We start from the raw sequence: 20,191 nt of genomic DNA on the forward strand, positions 1-20,191 counted from the left end.
TGATGGGGCACAGCACTGCCACGTGCACATGCACAAAACAACAAGTTGACTTCTAGGGACTGTATTGGTTGCAGCCCCTAGATGTCGGATGTGGCTACCGTAATAGCAGGGGAGTGGCTTCTGGTATTCAGTACAACTGGCAGTCCCAGGGTAGACAACACCTTCCCCTGCGACTGTCAGTCCGGCAAGTGATTAGTAGAAAGTCCTTCTAATGGACAATGGCATTTCTAGAGGCAGACAAGCCATGCAATCACATCGGTGCTCCAACCTCTCCTGCCACTGGCCACCAAAGCACACAAATGGCGATGTGGCATTGTGACATTATAGATCACACAGCACAGTGCAGCCTCTGCATCACTGAGGCTGCACTGACTGATCCTGATGACGGTGCTGCACACGGCTGTGGCCGGGACGGAGCTCTTTTCCTCCAGTGCTACCAACAGGTCAGGTAAGTCTAATGTGGGGGACTTGGTCAAAAGTGTTTGTTTCGTTGTTGTTTTTTACTGTGGGGGCCAATGTTTGTGGGAGGGTTTTCATGTCAGAGGCCACTGTGTGTTATGTTTTTTACTGTCAGTGCCATTTAATTTTTCTAATATGTGGGCCATTGAGTTTTTTTTTTTTACTGTGAGGGGCCAATGTGTTTGTCTTCTTTACTATTGGGGCCAATATGTGTGTTTTCATTGTTTCCTGTACAGTTCAATGTGGGGGGTTTTCTATCATGGCCAATGTGTTTTATTTTTTCCGAGTTGGTCGCTCGTTATTTTTCTTCGCATCGGTGCGATTTTCCGCTAACTGCACATGCGCAATGTTCGCACTGCGGCTGCGTCAAGTAAATTTGCTAAGAAGTTTTGAATTTTACTCACGGCATTTACAAGGTTTTTTCTTCGTTCTGGTGATCGTAGTGTGATTGACAGGAAGTGGGTGTTTCTGGGCGGAAACTGACCGTTTTAAGGGTGTGTGTGAAAAAACGCTGCCGTTTCTGGGCAAAACGCGGGGAGTGTCTGGGCGAACGCTGGGTGTGTTTGTGACGTCAAACCAGGAACGAAACTGACTGAACTGATCGCAGTGGTAGAGTAAGTGTCGAGCTACTCAGAAACTGCTAAGAAATTTCTATTCGCAATTTTGAGAATCTTTCGTTCGCAATTCTGCTAAGCTAAGATTCACTCCCAGTAGGCGGCGGCTTAGCGTGTGCAATGCTGCTAAAAGCAGCTTGCGAGCGAACAACTCGGAATGAGGGCCAATGTGTGTAGGTGCAGGGTGTAAAACTGGGCTGTAAGGCAGTCTTTTCCAATGAGGCCACGCACCCTTTTTCGATGGCATATCTGTCATGGGTGCACCCATGGATCCAGCGGGACACCATGCCACACAACCAGCACCTAGGACCAACTAATAGCTGCATGTGCTGTACCCCATCTCCCTATACCTGACAGTGCCATCTTTCTGGTGATATATTTGGAAATATGGCTCCACAAAGTAAACACACACAAAAGTTAGCACTGTGCCAAAGTATTTGCTGTCTTCTGTGCATATCCGATTATATCACCGAAAGATGTTTCCGACTGGAACAGGCATGTTAGGTACCACATGGTCGGGGGAGGTCAGCTCTTAAAATGTCTATTGTGCAAAACTACATTTATTTGCAAAGATTTACTCTTTAAGAATATTTGAAAATGACTGATGGAGCAATCACAGCATTTGTTCAGAGATAGCACAAGGTCATCACACAGGTGGTATAAAGGGACATGTTTTCACGCTTCCATGAAGCTGGCTCATTGTACAAACTTGCTACATTTTCTCCTTGGCAGCTGTGTTCTTGAACAATGAGGTTTGCAGTCTCAATTCACATTATACTCTCTTTTGCTAGTGTGTGTCATGTAAAGTCTAGTGATTGTAAATTGGGTATAATGGTATCTATGCGCAGCAGTTTCCTAAACTCTTTTTATGTCATTCCAAGCTCATCTGTATGCATTTTACGTTGAACGTACATAGTTATAGTAGTATCACCCTTGAGGTATTTCAGCTGGTTAGGAATGCAGCTAAAAACATGTGTGCAGCAAAATTATGAGAATTATTCATGCAGCTGCAAATGGACACAAAAAATAAGGCAAATGGGCAAATGCAGGGCCTGATTCTGACCTGGACGCAAAGCGGCAACAAGTACGGATATACCTGGTACCTTATGCTAACGCTATAACTGTCTGTCTAATCGAGTATCCGCCCGTCTTCATGCTTATGGTCACACCACCCACCTTTGGCAGCTGTCATAATTAGTATCGACATTTATACCCACTGCTGCAGGGTGCAAAAGGACCATCTGAAACAGGCATCAAATCTGTCCGTAGACCTCAAACAAGCATGGAAGTCGGCCAATACTCCCATGACAATCCACGCAATAAATCTGTTCTTTGCATTGGCATGGTAAAAGCCCTGTTGCTGTCCAGAAACGCCCATTTCATGAACACAGAGAAGCAGCCACACATGGAGTGAACTGAATGTTCTCATACTCTCCCTCAGTGCAGCGTCTGACTGGGGCATGAGCGAATGCAGTGGTAGGGGCTCAATTTAATGGGTGTGACCAAACACCAAAGAGGTGTGGCCAAACACCAAAGGGAGACTTGCCCAAACATTAGAGAGGACATGCAAAGTACAGGGCCCCTTTATAAAGGAGGGGGCAGTGCTGCGCAAGGACCACACACTTTGATCGTCAGGAAGTCTAATCTTGGTGTAGTTTCCTTAGAAACAAGCCCAGCACCCAAGTCCATCCATGATCCTTCTCCACAAAGTTACTGGCCCTTAGAGGAAGGGATGAGGACCTCAGGCAGCAGGGCCCACGAAAGTTTTCCCCTGTTGCATGGTATGATAATCATGGGATGAGTCCTCTTACATCCAACTCAGAATCAGGCCATCAATGCTCAAAATACAGTAATCATTTTTATAGATAATACTTCTTCCCAGTATTTTTTTATACAAGTTAAGCACTGCATGTAGCACTAGGGTTTAGCACTTTGTGGGCTGATAGTTGAAAACTACTGCAGCTTTAATGTATCTATTTACATACATATAAATGTTTTATTCATCTGTACAGTATGTAAGCTACAGTTTGGTTTTGGAGAAAAGCAGCTGAAAGACCTGCCAGCGTGACATTACCCCTACAGTGAGAGAAAGCATGCAGGAGATATACAGCACACCTGTCAGTAATATACTAGTCAAACACATGTGACATGAACACACTACAGTGACCCATCTTAGAATTACAGTGTGAATGTTTAGGGAATACCATACTTTTTAACGCTCAACTCTTACCATACAGCATTTTTCCTTCGAAAGAGATTAAAATATAAAATCAACATAAATATTACATATAACCAACACAAAAAAATAATCACATTGACTCAAGTTCCCATATATATATATATGTAATGCACATACCTGTGATGGTAAAGTCTCCTGTTGACATCAGATGAAAGACAAAACAAAACAAAGAAACAGAATAAAGTTAATGAAATTACGTCGTATTTAGCATTCCCAAAGCACTTAAGCAGTTTATTTGTACTCTTGCTATAAAGGGTCTCACTCTAAAGAGCAGAATTATTTAGATTACTGTCGCTAATCCTGCATTTACTCTAGTCAAACTCAGCCAGTTATGTAGAAACCTATGATCTTAGCATTGCTCTGATCAATTTCAAGTATGAATTTTAAACAGATAAGATTTAACCTAGTAAAGTGATGTAAATTGAATGAAATTATGTAACCACAACTACAAATTAGGCATTTGCATTCACTTGCCTGTCTTGCACTAGACTGATCAAACGTAATATCTGATGGGATGCTGTTTGGTACAGAACTTCATACGATGCATATCACATTATTAGATAAAGTTTTCTATGTTTGAATAACATGGTAATTGGGAAAAGTCCACCATGTTGTTAAACAAAATCTGTCGGCTACGCACAGTGGAGGTACGTTGATATTTCTTGCAAACCCGGCCTATCAATTCATTATTATCACATCTGAATTTGTCAGGACTGTTAAAAATGTTTGGGGTTTGAAATAGTTGTGGCTGAGGCATTTGAAGCTGTATCACTGCCAAATGGGTTTGTTTTACAAGAAATTAACCTTTTGCGGGTAATTCAACTGAATGTGGTAAAGTTTCCAGTGAATAAAACAGCACTTTTACGCAATTTATTGTATGATGGTGGTTTGCGGAAATTCAGTTGCAGCCCATTTTTCGTGGGTGCGCTGCCCTGTTTTTCACATGAAAAACAAATTGATCTGAGATAAGTTACCGGATCCATACGTTTTCGAGTTTGTGCCCGCAAAAACTGATCAATTATCTGGGATTTATTTTCTACTGCCTCTGGCAGGTGAAAAAAATCCCCAAAACTACCACCTATCGCGGCTAATTGAATTAGCCCCTGGTGATCACAGTAATTTACTGTGACTAATTGAATGACCCCTTTGTGGTAAATGTATTGAGCTGTCCGCTTTTAACATTTTATTGATGGCAAAACGTGAGCTCTGTACATTTAGCTTTGTGTCCTAATTTTGTGTACAGCAATGCTGACTTAATAGGCTGTACTGTATGCTCATTAATATTGTTTTAATGCTCAAAATGACTGCCGCCATCATATTGGCTGCAGGCACATTAAACCACAAATATACTGTATGTAGCCTTAAATATAAAAAAAAATATCTCCGCAATGGTGTCTATTAGAAGTATAAGGCTATGTAGGCAAACCTCTCTTGTCTCACAGTTGTTTATCTCCCATTTAGCTGCAGCACATACTGTATATAATATCTAAGATGGTTTAATAAACCCATCTGTTCTGTGTCACATTTACATATATCTGTTGCCTTATTTTGTAGCGCTGATCAATCTCTCTCTGTATTTAATTGTTTCTTTCACTAGAAATCCCCCCTTCCCATATGGCTTTCTCTATTTTTGTTTCTTCTATTAAAAAATCAATCCCTTTCAATTTTTCATGGTCTATTTTTTTTTTTTTTTAATTACAGTTCATTTCTCTGGGAATTACCAAGACGGCATCTCTGGCAGCTAAAGGGTCATTTGCCAGTGCAGTAAAAGAGCTACAAAAACTCAACTGATCTCATTAATTCCTTTTTTGTTTATTTTGGCTATTTACAACTCACTCTGCATCATATACAGTATATAGAGCTTCTGTAAAGATCCCTTGCCAAAATTCATTCATGCATCTCCTTATGATACATACACTGCAAAATGCAGTTATTATCTAGAGATCCCTTGGGTCCTCAGAAATGACTCTTCTAATGCTCCTTATATGAGAACCGGACAAACTGCACAGTATTTGTTATTGTAGTTTTATGATGTCTATCTGATTTGTAAATTATGTTACAGGCTGTGTTACCTTTTAGAAAGCCAGCAACCCAGAAATGGATTCTGCTCTTAGGAATATAACAACCATTTGAGCCACTAACAGTATGGACATCAAAGGGAGACCAAAAGTGCATTAAAGGTGTTTCCTGATTTGTTAGAACTATAGAGATGTGGTTGTCCCATATTAAAATATAATTGAGCGAAAAACCAATGAACTCACTGAAGAGTTTATGACCACTGTCTGAATCGAGAACACCTAAAATAAATATGTATGAAGAATTAAGACTCCCATATTGGCCTTTATATTGCAAGTATATACTCAGAATATTCCTTAATATAGGTTAAGGCAGCATCAATCTTAACATAATGAAAATATTATGCAGTTTCAACTGGGACTCTGGCACTCCAAGACTATGGTCTTACAAGCTTAGAAAAGGAAGGAAAATTTGAGCTTTAATATACTAGCATATATTTGTCAATTAACAGCATTTTATGTTTTGCTGATTTGATTTTAGATCATTTATCTGTATATCAAATATTTTGTGTCTATTGTCAAATGGATTTATTTTTTCACTTGGTACCTATTGAAATGGTTATAACAATAAATAAAATCAGACCATTAAGCCCCGTACCCACGGGGAGATGTGTGTTGAGTGATCTAGCACAGACCGCTCAACACACATCTCTCCCCCGCTCAGCACACAGCGCAATGTGTGCTGAGCGAGGGATGGGGACGTGAAGGGGGGCCACTCATTTCACCCAGCGGTGAAATGAGCGATCTCACTAGATTTGGCATGGATGCATGCCAAATCTAGAGCCGGCGATAGCGACGCGAGGGACCCCGCATCGCTGTCACCGGCACCCTACAGACAGAGAGATCCGTGCTTAATTTCTAAGCAATCTAGTCAGGATCTCTCCATGTGTACCCCCCTTAAGTATATGGACTGCCTTGTGATTTTGTACTTATAATGCAGATAATTTACCTTGTGCTTATGTAATTGGGACTATTGAATCAAGGAGGAGTACAGACCTGAAATCAGTACAGTTGTGGCTTTATACTATATTGTACATTCTTATGTCAGAATGTTGTATCAAATATATCTTAACAAATAGACCTGTAATGGGTTTATTTCCTAAAGTGCGGGTTTATACAAGTGAAGATGTTACCCATAACAACCTATCATATTTACTTATCATTTATCTAGCACATTCTAGAACAGTGGTAGCCAACCAGTGGCTCTTGAGCCGCATGCGGCTCTTTCTTAATTCAAATATGGCTCCCAACACTCTATAGCATGTGACCACAACAGATACAGAAACCGCTGCACTCCAGCCAGACACACAGCAGCACTACAAACTGAAAACTAAAGGAGCCAGATACTAGAGGTGAGACACCCACTGGAATGCAGAGGACATATAAGGGGCTACTGCAATGGCACGAGTTGGTGGGGGGGCTGTAGTGATACACGAGGGTGGGCTAGTTTGACACAAGGCGAAGCTGGCTGGAGTGACATAGGAGGGTGGTAGCAGGAGTGACACATGGGAGAGCTAGATGAGGTGACACAGCAGGGTCCTGGCAGTAGTGACACATGGGAGAGTTGGCTGAGGTGACACAGGGGGGTGCTGGCAGCAGTGACTCACGGGGAGCTGGCTGGAGTGACATAGGAGGGTGGTAGCAGGAGTGACACATGGGAGAGCTGGATGAGGTGACACAGCAGGGTCCTGGCAGTAGTGACACATGGGAGAGTTGGCTGAGGTGACACAGGGGGGTGCTGGCAGGAGTGACTCACGGGGAGCTGGCTGGAGTGACATAGGAGGGTGGTAGCAGGAGTGACACATGGGAGAGCTGGATGAGGTGACACAGCAGGGTCCTGGCAGTAGTGACACATGGGAGAGTTGGCTGAGGTGACACAGGGGGGTGCTGGCAGCAGTGACTCACGGGAGCTGGCTGGAGTGACATAGGAGGGTGGTAGCAGGAGTGACACATGGGAGAGCTGGATGAGGTGACACAGCAGGGTCCTGGCAGTAGTGACACATGGGAGAGTTGGCTGAGGTGACACAGGGGGGTGCTGGCAGAAGTGACTCACGGGGAGCTGGCTGGAGTGACATAGTAGGGTGGTAGCAGGAGTGACACATGGGAGAGCTGGATGAGGTGACACAGCAGGGTCCTGGCAGTAGTGACACATGGGAGAGTTGGCTGAGGTGACACAGGGGGGTGCTGGCAGCAGTGACTCACGGGGAGCTGGCTGGAGTGACATAGGAGGGTGGTAGCAGGAGTGACACATGGGAGAGCTGGATGAGGTGACCCAGCAGGGTCCTGGCAGTAGTGACACATGGGAGAGTTGGCTGAGGTGACACAGGGGGGTGCGGGCAGCAGTGACTCACGGGGAGCTGGCTGGAGTGACATAGGAGGGTGGTAGCAGGAGTGACACATGGGAGAGCTGGATGAGGTGACCCAGCAGGGTCCTGGCAGTAGTGACACATGGGAGAGTTGGCTGAGGTGACACAGGGGGGTGCGGGCAGCAGTGACTCACGGGGAGCTGGCTGGAGTGACATAGGAGGGTGGTAGCAGGAGTGACACATGGGAGAGCTGGATGAGGTGACCCAGCAGGGTCCTGGCAGTAGTGACACATGGGAGAGTTGGCTGAGGTGACACAGGGGGGTGCGGGCAGCAGTGACTCACGGGGAGCTGGCTGGAGTGAACATAGGGGAGCTGAAGTTTATTATGTGAATCTGGCTTTTTCAGTTATTTTATGTGAAAGTTGCTTTTTCAGTGGATCTGGTGTTAAAAATGTATTTTATGTCGTTCTGGCTTTTTCAATGTATTTTATACCAGGGACATGGTCTAGTAGGCACAAGGCCACATTCCATTTTTGCATGTGTGCCTTCGGCTCGATGTTGGCTCTTTCACGTACCTAACAAGGTTTTTTGGCTCTTTGTCACTGACTGGTTGGCCACCCCTGTTCTAGAAGATAATAGCTAGATTATTGGTTACTATGGGCAACATCTCCTCTTCTGTAAACACACACTTTAGTAAATATACCCCTAAGTTTCTAAGGACTCTATTTATTAAGCCTTGGAAAGAGAGAGAGAAAGTGGATGGAGATAAAAGTACCAACCAACCAGCTCCTAAGTGTCATTTTTCCAATGCAGCCTGTAACATGGCAGCTAGGAGCTAGTTGGCTGGCACTTTATCTCTCTCCACTATATCTCTCTCAAAGGCTTAGTAAATAGACCCCTTAAATACACTAGGTATCTTCTAAAACACACCATACTCCCTTACTTTCATGATGGAAGAGACAGTTGACTGCTTCATATGTAAAGGCATTAACACTACCAGGACTATTAGAAAAATTGTGCTTCCCTGTCTAAAGAATGACCCTATCGTGAGAATAAGAAGGAATAACACATTGTGCAAGGGACAGATGAATGTTTATGAAGTAGGGCATTCTGCTTTTGAATGTTATTAAAATAATATTTTACAAACTGCTACAACATACCCCAATTGAAGTTCCATGACAGTAACCCTTTAAGAAACCAATGTAGGAAGCTACTTTTATGTAAATTAACACTCCGGACCACAAAGTCCCAGAGGACAATTAATGGTTTAGAATGAAGAAATATCCCTGTTTCATGAGAAAACACTAATTACAAAATCCAGGGCTGTTAGTGGTCTATGAGGACTACATTGGCTTTCCACTTAGGTTTGGTCTTTGAAAAACAATTTTGGATTACTGCATCTAGCCCCACAAGACCATTTGACTTAAATGGATTTATGGCACATAACTGACTACCTACAGTATACAAGCTGCCAACATACAATTCAGGAAAACAAAACACTTTATTTCAATTTATACTAAAATAGTTAAATATTTTGGGTGGATTTTTTTTTTTTTTGATGTCTGTGTTATGTTATCTTCTCAAACTTTCTACTAAGATACATCAGTACTTTACATAAACTTGCAACAGTTTAAAAAATACATTTGTTTTCATTGCAAGATTTCTTTAATCACCACAGCTAAATAAAACACAACATTAAATATTCAAACAATAAACAAAAAAGCAAAAAGGTGAAAGCATAATTTTAAGGAAGACAGGGAAGTCAGGAAGGTGTAAAACAAAGGAAATGAAATGCTTACCAAGCTCATTCAACAACAGGGCTGCAAAGAGAACACATAGAAGACAGACAAAAGGATAAGAAACACAAATGAATAGTGATAATGGAGAAGATGTTCACGGAAAGAAAAACTGCATCAAGCTGGGGAAAACTAAACTAATTAAATGTACATTAAGAAGTAGCCATTTTGTGGGCAAGGCCAAGATTCACAAAAACGCACCTATCAATACCCTAAGAACTAGTGACATCACTGAGGCAATTAATAGGATGCATTCTCATGCACAATGGTTCAGCCCCCAAGATGGCTTCCTCACATGTGTGTAGGCAATGAGCGGTTTTTAATCTTTAGAGGAATATTTATATTATTGTTCAATTATAAAAAAAACTTTTATGTATGTTTCTTATTAATAAATAAAATAATATAAAACGTGTATATTTATACAAGTACATCCATTTGTACAGCCTGAGTGACTTTATGCCTCTTTGCTAGTGCTTTAACCACTAGTACTCAGTGGATGTGTAGACGGTATGGGTTGCTTGATCTTAGTGTGATTTGTTTAGCACTTTTATTTATGACTGTGTTAATCATACCTGTGTGTTTTGTATTTTATTTAATGTAAAGAAAATATATTTATGCATTTGAACAAAGTATTCATTTGAACTAATGTACTACAGCTGTGATGAGCCCTCATTTAAAATTAATAAGTCATTAAATTATTTTTTAAAAGTAAATTAATACTGAATTATATTTTTCTAAGTATCTAGAGTGCATATTCAAACAGAGGAAACAGAATAGATTCCTTGATGTAGAATCAGAGAAGAAATTGGCCTTCTCCAGTCAGACACTTTCTATTCCCTTTATATAACAATTAGATGTCAGTGTTGCTATATATTTAGTACAGTGATTTAAACACACACTGACAAGTCATAATTGCTAATTAACCAACATTTGGTCAAGCACAACTGAAGTCCCTGTTTAATGGTTTGCCCTCTATAATTATTACAATGCCTTTATTTCAACTGAATTTCTTGCTCAATATTTGAAATGTTTAAATAACCTAAAATAGTTTTCTTATTTGCAAATCTTAACGTTCTTTTACATTTTATAATCAAAATAATAATAAAAATGTATATTGTTCTATTCTGGATTTATATTAAACTCTGGTGTGCAGCCACAACACTGTTCATTTCTTAAATATATAAGCTTATAGTATGAAATGTTAATGAAAAGCTTGCCAGATTTATTGCGCTGCACAGGAAAATATATACAATAACACCACAAGGCTCTAATTTAGTAATACCTTAGACTTGTTCCATAAGGTAATGTAATTCTTATTAAATAATTTTAGCGTTATAATGCAAATGAGCAACCTGGTGTGTTTTATCACCTAGCCAAGTTTCTCTTGGCATTATATTTGTGTAATGATTGCGATAATTATAAAACATGTTCACTAATTAAGAAGCTGTTGCATCCTGACCAAAGATTTTAAAATTATGTTTTATTGAGTCTAAGCTAATTGGCTAATGCCCTTTTTTGGTGGGTAAAAGAGGAAATCCTCCTCAATGATTATATTTTATGTCAGAGACAGTTTGACATCTATATATTAGACTTAATTAAGCAAACTAATGGCTCAGCCAAAAGAAGCTAATGTCCTAGACACATAATTATACACCTGATAAAACCAAAGTCAGGTCAATTTCAGGAAAGATTCTTAGGGCCATTAGACTAAATTTAAAACTAGCCATTTTTTTTATTTATTTTAGATCGGTATGTAGATGTCTGCCTTGCCTTGTGATCTATGTGATTAAAATATGTTGTACTATAGATGATATTTTGCTCCATGTATTGCTGAACAATTTTGGATCATTGCTGAATGCCATCGTCATTTAATTTGAAGTTCTGCAGAATGTATTTACAGTATTTGACATGTAATATAGTGTTTAACACTAATAAAACTAGATATGAAACATGCAAATTCACATATTTGTGTTAAACTGTTAAACCTACATGCATAACAATTTGATTATAAGCAATGGAATTAGTAAATCTCAATTTAATTAGCTTCTAAAATGTATGTGTAAACCAGTAATTAATAAAGCGCATGCATGTCCTTATTAGTGAAATCCAGGTATATTTCATTGAGAAGACAGCCATTGCCGGCAGTATGAACCTGATTGCTAGGCATAACTGTTCTCAAATGTTGTTTTATTTTTGCTTATAATGTTAACAATTGTTAGTACTGGAAGTTCCCGATTGTGGTCAGTGTATTTCCTGAGTCTGCATTGTCATCATCCAACTTACCAGGATTTGAATCTGAATATTAATGGAAGTCTCCATTGTACTATATAAAGCCCAAATGCTATTTTTGACAATAGGATGTTGATATGAAAGGGGCACATGAGTGTTGGTTTAAGACCACCAGCTACTCAAGCCCTGCCTTTTTCTATCATTGTTAATTTCCTGTGGTCCTATGCCTGTCAATCACATTATATACTGCATATCTAGCTAGGCTCGCTATTAATGGGACAGGATTCGGATGACTTCTACTAAAGCTATCCTTCTTCATTCTCCACATGTTGCAAGGATCATCTTAGTTATAAAGTATTAGTGGAGATAATCCTATTATGACCCATAGGTCAACAAATCACCAAAACTGGCAATTCAAGAGCGGGGTTATTAAAAAGCAATGCATTGCCTAGGTTTGCTATATATAGATTATGTAGGAGAGGCTTTTACGTCAAGTAGACAAGGGGGTAGGTACAGTAGAAGATTTACCACTGTGACTTGATTACTTAATGTGGGCCTTTTCCCAGAATAAAATAGCATCTGTGCAATTATATACTTATAAATGGCACTTACTTAGATGGAAAAAAATACGGAAGGGCCTAACAAAGCAAACTGCTTTCTTGCTTTCAGTTAACCCTGAAAGTCCTTTAATAGCCTACCATACCATGAAGTATGAGATAAGTCAGGTTTCTTTAGAGACATAAATAAGAGTATCAACGAAGAGCTGGCTAGGCTGTACAGAAAGCATTGCACATAGTTCAGATGCTAAGCAAGAGGAGAGAGAGCAAGTTGTGAGAGTAGGGAATTACAAACAGGAGAGGAGAATTATTTTTTTTAGCTGCTCGGTTTGTCTTATTATACTCTCACACCTTTCATTCCTCCTCGTATCCAGATTGGTTCTTCAAGCACAAGGTAGAAATAGGACTCTTTGTCATACTCCTCTCTGTCAAGTATTTTAAGGGAAATGTACTTCCTGTGGGGACACAAGACAAAGGGATATGGATGTTTGCAGTCTCACACACATGCTTTTATGTTCATCTAAGCCTGATGGTTATGGTGAGGTTATGACTGAGGAACATGCACACATCCGTTCACGTATCTCACGAGGCAAACCAATGACGAGTAACTGTGATCTATGCAAATATTTTGTTGATGTGTTGTCGCTTTGAACAGAGATCTAACTGTACGTGAATGAATCAACTCAATAGAAATCAGGATTGTTAAAGATCTCTTATCTTGGCCCCTCGTATATACGTAAATGAATGTGCGCATCTGAGAGAATGATTGAATAAGCCATCCAAGTGTGCTTAGTCAGACGTATTGTTAGGGCTCAGCCTCGGAGCAGATCCCCCACCTTTCTTCTCACTCATCTCCACCAGACGTGGTTCCCCAATTTCAAGGAAGAAAGTCTTGTTTTTCTCATATTCCTCATCATCAATTATTTTCACTGATATGATTTTGCTGCAAGAAGAGAAGGCAAGATTGAAGAGAGGAAGCACAGCACAAAAGGAAGGAAGGCACAAATGTACAGTAAGCAGCACGAGAGATAGGTAGAAATAGAGAACAGGTGAGATATAGCAAAAGATAAAAGACAGCCAGCTTAAACTAAAATCTCCCCATTTCAGTGACATATTAGAGAACCAAAAGAACATCATTATTTTTGAAAACGACCTATAAAGAAACTGAAATACAATGGCATACTATATACTATACAATAACAATACAGAAAATGTAAATCTATGATCAATATTCATATAAGGCACATTGCATCAGAGGTTCCACATGACTCAGGGTTGGCCAAGAGATTCCTTATTTTGGAGACTGATTGTGTACTTGCAACTAATGAACAATTAATAAACTCATTATGTTGCACAAGTACACCTTTCATTTTGACAAGATGTATTATCAATATAATTTGTAAACAAGTAATTACAAATACATACATCCATGTTTAAGAACGGAACAGAACCATGAGTTACATAATCTGGGTCCCAAATGGGAAAGGTTATGAACCCCCATGTTAGACAAATAATTTAATAGTGTGAATAAATAAAACTGCCATAGTAAATCATAAACAATACAGTCAGGCAAGATGAGACAGGACCAGCATGTAGGAGCGACCAGCAAATGATGCTTTGTAGAACTGTAGGAAAAAAAAGTCATAATAGATACAATGTAACTGAATTAAATTGACAGAATAACCCTACTATCAGAAGCTATAACTATACGCTGTAGTGTAGAATGTAATTCCAAAGAGCAATTACTTTTGCGCTTGTACCAAGTTTAGAAAGAATAAAGTACAAAAGTCGATGCCAAAAGAACTATATGATACAAGGAGATGTAATCTTAAATAATAATCCATCCAAGATGGCTTTATAAAATGTTTCAAATTATATACAGTCAAGACTCTTGAGTGACACAAAATTACCTGATCATAGGGTAGAAAGAAATTTAAAAAAAACCCACAACACTTTATTTAGGAAGTTTGAAAGACTAAGTGCACTGTAAGTGTAGTCTAAGAATGTTGTGAGCATCTTACATTTCTACAGGATGTATTATATGATAGGATTTAAAGCAAAACTATGGAAAGATTTAGCATTTAAGAACATTTACTTTTTTTTATTATTTAATGTTGTAGATCACAAGTGATATTGAACTATATGTATGCGTTGAAGGATCCATATATATTGCTGTCCTGCCTCCGTAACAACATATTTCCAGACAAAACACTCAAACACCATGGTTGTACAGTATATGTGTCTCATTCTGGCTACAAAAGGACCTAAGGGGGGTGGAACATTATGTCAAGAAGAGCACTGCGGACAATGTTCTCATCACCACCATCATCGTGGGCACACAATGTTGATGAATATGCTAATTAAAGCTGTTTAACGCTGTCAGCAGTATTCCTGTAAACCTGCTGTTGTGTAGGAGGGTTGACCCTGTGGTGCTGGGATTACGGTGGTGACAAGAACACTGTCCGCAATGTTCTTGTTGTTAATATTGATATTATTGCTACATACTGGCCCTCAGTGTACCAGTTATACCCCTTTCACACTGCACAAATAACCCGGTATCGACCCGGCATATTGCCGGGTCGACACAGGTCAGCGTGCGGTGTGAAAGCGCCATGTTGGAAATCCCATGTCGCCTGACCTGGCAATTCAACCCGGGAATAAAGCAATGTTATTCCCGGGTTGAATAACGGGTCAATAGCAGCGTAAAAGGGCTCCCGGGTTGATGTAACTTGGGACCCATTCACTACAACAGGGAGAGGCGGCACGGAGATGATCTCATCTCCCAGCGCCGCCTACACCCCCCACTGCTATGGCAACCCGTCCGGCATATTGCAGGGTCGGGGAAGCCAGCAGCAGCGTCCAGTGCCGGATCCCACCCGGGAAGGACCCGTTTCCAATTTCCGGGAGGTATCCGGCATTGGTGGTGTGAAAGAGGTATAATAGGGATAACTTGGGATAAATCTGTGCCATCGTTTAAATCTGGATTTCATGAATATGTCTTAAAAACATCACAGAGTTATTATTTTTCTGGTAATTAATCCTGAGTTATTAAGTTGTCCTTTAAGAAGCCACTTTTAAATTTATTTTATCATAAAAAAACAGCCACTTTTTATTATCAGTATTAGAATCCACAGTCCCAACCATAAAAAAAGCACATGAAAAATAACTAAAAACAAATAAAAGGTCATACCATAAGAGTGACAAAGACGTGACTTAATTCTTACATAAACTAATCTTAAATGGACAATGCATTCTTAAATCACACACAGTGGCGCTGAGAGGGGGGCGAGTACTAAGTACCCGGGTCCATGCACCTCCGCACTCCTCCACTTACATGGCAGCCGCAGGCTTTTTTTCAGCCTTTTTGCTGGGCTACTTTAGGTCCAGGAAGGATGCTGCAGGTGGGGGGGAGGAAGGGGGGCGATTGCAGTGATCACACACCCTCCCTGGATATGACTATGGCTAAGGGGCACATGGCACGCCTCCCTGCTGGTCACCGTTGCTTTGCGGCACATAAAAAGTATTCACCCCACTCTTTTTTTTAAAGAGGGCATAGCCAGACCTCCACAATTGGGCCACATCCCCTTTCATTACTGGGGGCCTAAGAATCCTTTCTACAGCCCTGATCACACACCTACTGTATAACTAATAAATTGATGTATTAATTAATAAACTAAAATATTTATTTATATTTAATAATTGAATTTATTTGAAGATACCCTACACAGTCATGCCAGACACATAGCATTAGCTAATATTGCTGGGCTCTAGCACCCAATAGTATCATTTTCTATAATAGTCTAATTTCTCTGTCATTCCCTCTCTCACAATGTCTATAATTCACTCTCTCATACTTTTCCTTTTCTAGCTCTCAAGCTGTCCCCACTATCCAAAGTGCCACAGACCCCTGATGTATGTGATGCTCTCTTTAAGGGTCATCCAATTAAGAGCCCATGTCTGAATCCAAGCTTGAACAACAGCACAATATTTGAAAGTATGGTGGCCTAATGTAGTCTGTAATCCCTTCCGTTCTGTTTCCGCTGGCGTTTCGTACTCGGCAGTACAATAACAAATGCAACTACAGCTGGGAAAATGAAAGAAACAATCTGGACTGGCAGCATTTCCCCGGATACCACACAAAAACTGGCAATTCAAGCCATTAAAGTGGCTAATTATTTTGTTATTGGCTATTATGCACAAAACATCATGTACGTCAGGCACATCTTCCTTAACAGAGTTTTTGCCAATAAACAACCCAGTGTATTATCATTTAAAGTGGGGCGACAGAAGGGGTGAATTCACTTTTTGCTCTCATTTTGATTAATTAACCAGATTACATTCCAATAAACCCACAAGTCTGAATGTGCAATCAGTCTGTTATGATGATACTTTCAGACTCCCTACACAGTGTTTGCCATTATCATCACTCTCCAATCAAAAGACACTTGCCAAGCACATTCACAAGCACTCTCAGTGAGGAAATTGCAGATAAAATAGAATTGCCGTGCAAGAAAGTATTTGGTAAGTGTAGTGTATGTCATTATTTCTGTGTACTGAATCAACTCCAGGCTTCAGCATTAGAATAGTTCTACAGTATCTGTCATGCTTGGAGAATAGTCTGATACTGTAGCTAACAATCTGTAGGTAGTCCAATAACTGGGAGCCGTCACCCAGTCATTGCCTTCTCTCCCAGTGCTTCTCCGGCAGGTGAACGTTAGATTTCACAGGTTGATATCGATATACCGGTGCCCGCCATCCCGGCAGTCAGAATCCCGACCGAGGAATGCCAGGCGCTGGAATGTCGGCCCCGGGACGAGTGCAAAAGAGCCCCTTGTGGGCTCTCTGTGCTCGCCACACAGTACGCTATTTATTATCCCTCCGGGGGTGTTGTGGACACGCCAAGAGGGAGAATAGGTGTCGGTATCCCAGCGGTCAGTATCCCGGTGGTCAGTATCCCGGCGCTGGTATGCTGAGCGCCGGGATCCCGACAGGCAGGATATTAAATGCAGATTTCACCACTGTAGAGATTTTTGGAACTATTTCCCTAACAGACTCAACAATTTTTATAACATCTTTTTATTGAAGAATGTCAACAATAAGTAAGCATGCATAGCAATATAGTTCCAGTTACAGAGTACCACACCTTTCAATACTAGGGGGGATAGTGTCGGAATTTTTGTCTTATGACGCGCGCATATTTTCAGGGTGTGACTGTGCGTCATGCCCCCATTTATGTCACACTGAGGGCTTGCCCAGAGCTCTGGGAGCTGTTGGGCATCGTCCAGCCTCTGCGCGCCTCATCTATTCACCTACTTACCATTACAGAGACAGAGTGCATAGCATAGCAGAAACAGAATCCCCCCACCCACCTGTGGGACACTGCAACCCACAAGAGGGACAGCAGGGCAGTGTCCGTAAAACAGGACTGTCCCACTGAAATCGGGAAGGTTGGGACTTATAGAGTATTCTAATGTAATGTGATATAGAACAGTGAACATTGTCTGTAAATATAAACATAAAAAAAGGTTAAAATACAGGGAAGTGAAGACCCACATAAAGCTGTATCATATCAAACAATTTTAATAAAAAGAGAAAGAGTCAAATTTATCAGTGATAACAGATAGCGATCCATAAGGCACACAGGGACTATGAGAAGAGGTCAGGGTAAATTCATCAAGTCTAGAGGAAAATTGGGAGGGGGGGGAGAGTGTTTCCACACTCATACATGTTGTCTCATACCAGGTAGTGATATAGAAGCATTGACCAATACACTGTTTGACTGGTTATGAAAGGAGAACAATGAAGCTTCCCCAGCTATCAAAAAGATGTTCTGACTGACCTTTGTTTCTGAATGGTGGCTCTACACAATCCACGTGGAAAATGTCGATGAGCTTTGCCCTGAACAAATCCATTGGTGGATGAGCTATTTGGACCCACATTTGGAGCACATGCTTTCTGTCTCTGCCAAGAGAAGCTTACTCCCTATGGGAGTATTCCAAAAATGGCCCACTCTGCTGGGGCACAAAAATGACTTATTACCTTAAAGCTGCATTTCTAAATAAGGCCCCTCATAATACCACAGCTGGGGACTGCTTCATGCAGACATATTTCTAAGTTCTACTCCATCTTTCTCATTGCCTTGGATGAAATTTGGGGTGGTAGACTGAGCTGGAAGACCAATCGTAAGTCATAATCAAAAGATTGTGGCTTGTGATTGGTTCTCCTGCTCATACCCCTTTCCACATTTAAAGGTGACAACAAAATCAATTTGCAGAGCGCCGGAGAAAACAGCTGCATGCAGCAGCCCCTCCAGTGGTCAGACAGGAGGAGAGAGTACATTATGAAATAATTATTTTTCTTTAGGTTGCAGCACAGCTATAATTTAGTGGTTTAGATTGATTCAGACTATTGGGTCTATTCATGAAGCAGTGAAAAGAGTGGAGAAGTGAGCCAGTGGAGAAATTGCCCATGGCAAACAATCAGCTGCTCTGTATAAAGTATGCAAATTATATATGTTACTTCAATGCTGATTGGTTGCCATGGTCAACTTCTCCACTGGCTCACTTCTCCACACTTTTCACTGCTTCGTGAATAAACCCCTAATTTTATAAATATGGCAAATGGAATACAAAGAACCTCAAAAACAACAGTGTTACCATTTTAATACTCTATGCAGCTTTACACCATAGTCACTTTTGCAATAAAAAAAAAATGCTAAAAAATATTTTCTCCTTAAAATTACTGAAACCCACAGTTTCAAATCAAATCTCATTATTTCCATACATTTACTAAATCCAGTGTTCATTTCTAATTCACTTGACTGAGAGAGTAAAAAAAAAAAAAAAAAAAAAAAGATATACCATATATACTGAATACTTTCTAGTCATAATGATAGCCAGTGGCAGCTAATGTATGTCTCATTCTCCATGATTAAAATGAACTCATCCACAGTACATTCTGAGCAACCATTGCATAAATGCATCTTAAGTTCAGCAAACAGAAAGCAGACCACCGTTATGAATATGCATAGACTGCCCTTATTTACCTCCGTGACTAATTTAATGAATACAAATAGACATGTAGGTAAGAAGCAAATGACATTTGTCAGAGGAAGTGGCTTTCAGTGAATTTATAAGCAATGGTAACTGAAATTGAAATGTATAAAAGAGCACATCTTGGCACAGGTTACTGGCATCTGACACAGTTAGCAGAGCAGTACATCATCTCAAAACCATTAGCAGCAAAATCAATAACATCTTTAGCAATATGCATTACTTTGTTGACTGATTTCATTCTGTGGGCATGAGAAGGGCTATTCTTGGCTACAGTAATTAGTCTAAATATCTCAATCAATCCAGCGTCAGCAGCCGGCAGTCCGTCACGCGCTATATGACAAAGCAAACTCATATAAACACATCAGAGTTCATATTTTTAGAACATATTTTCCCTTTATAAAGAAGATGAATAGGCAACCAATACGCTGATAATAAAATGGGAGGTTTCATGTATTAATATGTTCTATGTAATGAGGTCACATCCTATTTGAGAATTAAATCCTAACATGAACACACTGAAGAATGTTATTAAGTAACTGTCAAGATCTTAAGGTGCATACGGACAGAGAGATTTTAACTATGAGAGATTTTGACTGAGCGTTTTCCCTTGAACTGGCAATAGGAGATTTTGACTAACTTTTCCAGTGATTTTGACTAAGTTTACCAGCGATTTTGGCTCTTGGCGATTTTGGCTAACTCATTTAAGCAAGGGGATGCTTTTTCTTTTCCAGCGACCTAGACAAAATTGACTTGCCTGCACAGTCTATTTTCAGAAGCGATAGCGACCTGGCGGGGACGCGCATCGCTATCGCTGGCTGTGTACACACAGAGCGATATGCACTAACTTTCTGAGCGATTTTG

General features: G+C 40.4%; 1 protein-coding gene across 10 annotated transcripts in view; it reads right to left on the reverse strand.

Annotated features, from left to right (window-relative positions):
* SLC8A1 (solute carrier family 8 member A1) overlaps positions 1 to 20,191 on the reverse strand; it is a 681,250-nt gene that overhangs the window by 167,417 nt on the left and 493,642 nt on the right. For 2 of the 10 annotated variants that reach the window (XM_063918064.1, XM_063918063.1), the window contains exons 3-6: positions 13,112 to 13,218; positions 9,493 to 9,513; positions 3,430 to 3,447; positions 3,304 to 3,318 (exon numbers count right to left, since the gene is read on the reverse strand). In XM_063918064.1, coding sequence (XP_063774134.1) covers positions 3,304 to 3,318; positions 3,430 to 3,447; positions 9,493 to 9,513; positions 13,112 to 13,218 — 161 coding nt within the window. Of the gene's footprint in view, positions 1 to 3,303; positions 3,319 to 3,429; positions 3,448 to 9,492; positions 9,514 to 12,626; positions 12,731 to 13,111; positions 13,219 to 20,191 lie in introns of all 10 variants that reach the window. The other 8 variants (XM_063918065.1, XM_063918071.1, XM_063918070.1 and 5 more) reach the window with 5 other exon arrangements.

Source organism: Pseudophryne corroboree, chromosome 4 (genome assembly GCF_028390025.1).
Source record: "Pseudophryne corroboree isolate aPseCor3 chromosome 4, aPseCor3.hap2, whole genome shotgun sequence".
NCBI classification, from domain to species: domain Eukaryota; kingdom Metazoa; phylum Chordata; class Amphibia; order Anura; family Myobatrachidae; genus Pseudophryne; species Pseudophryne corroboree.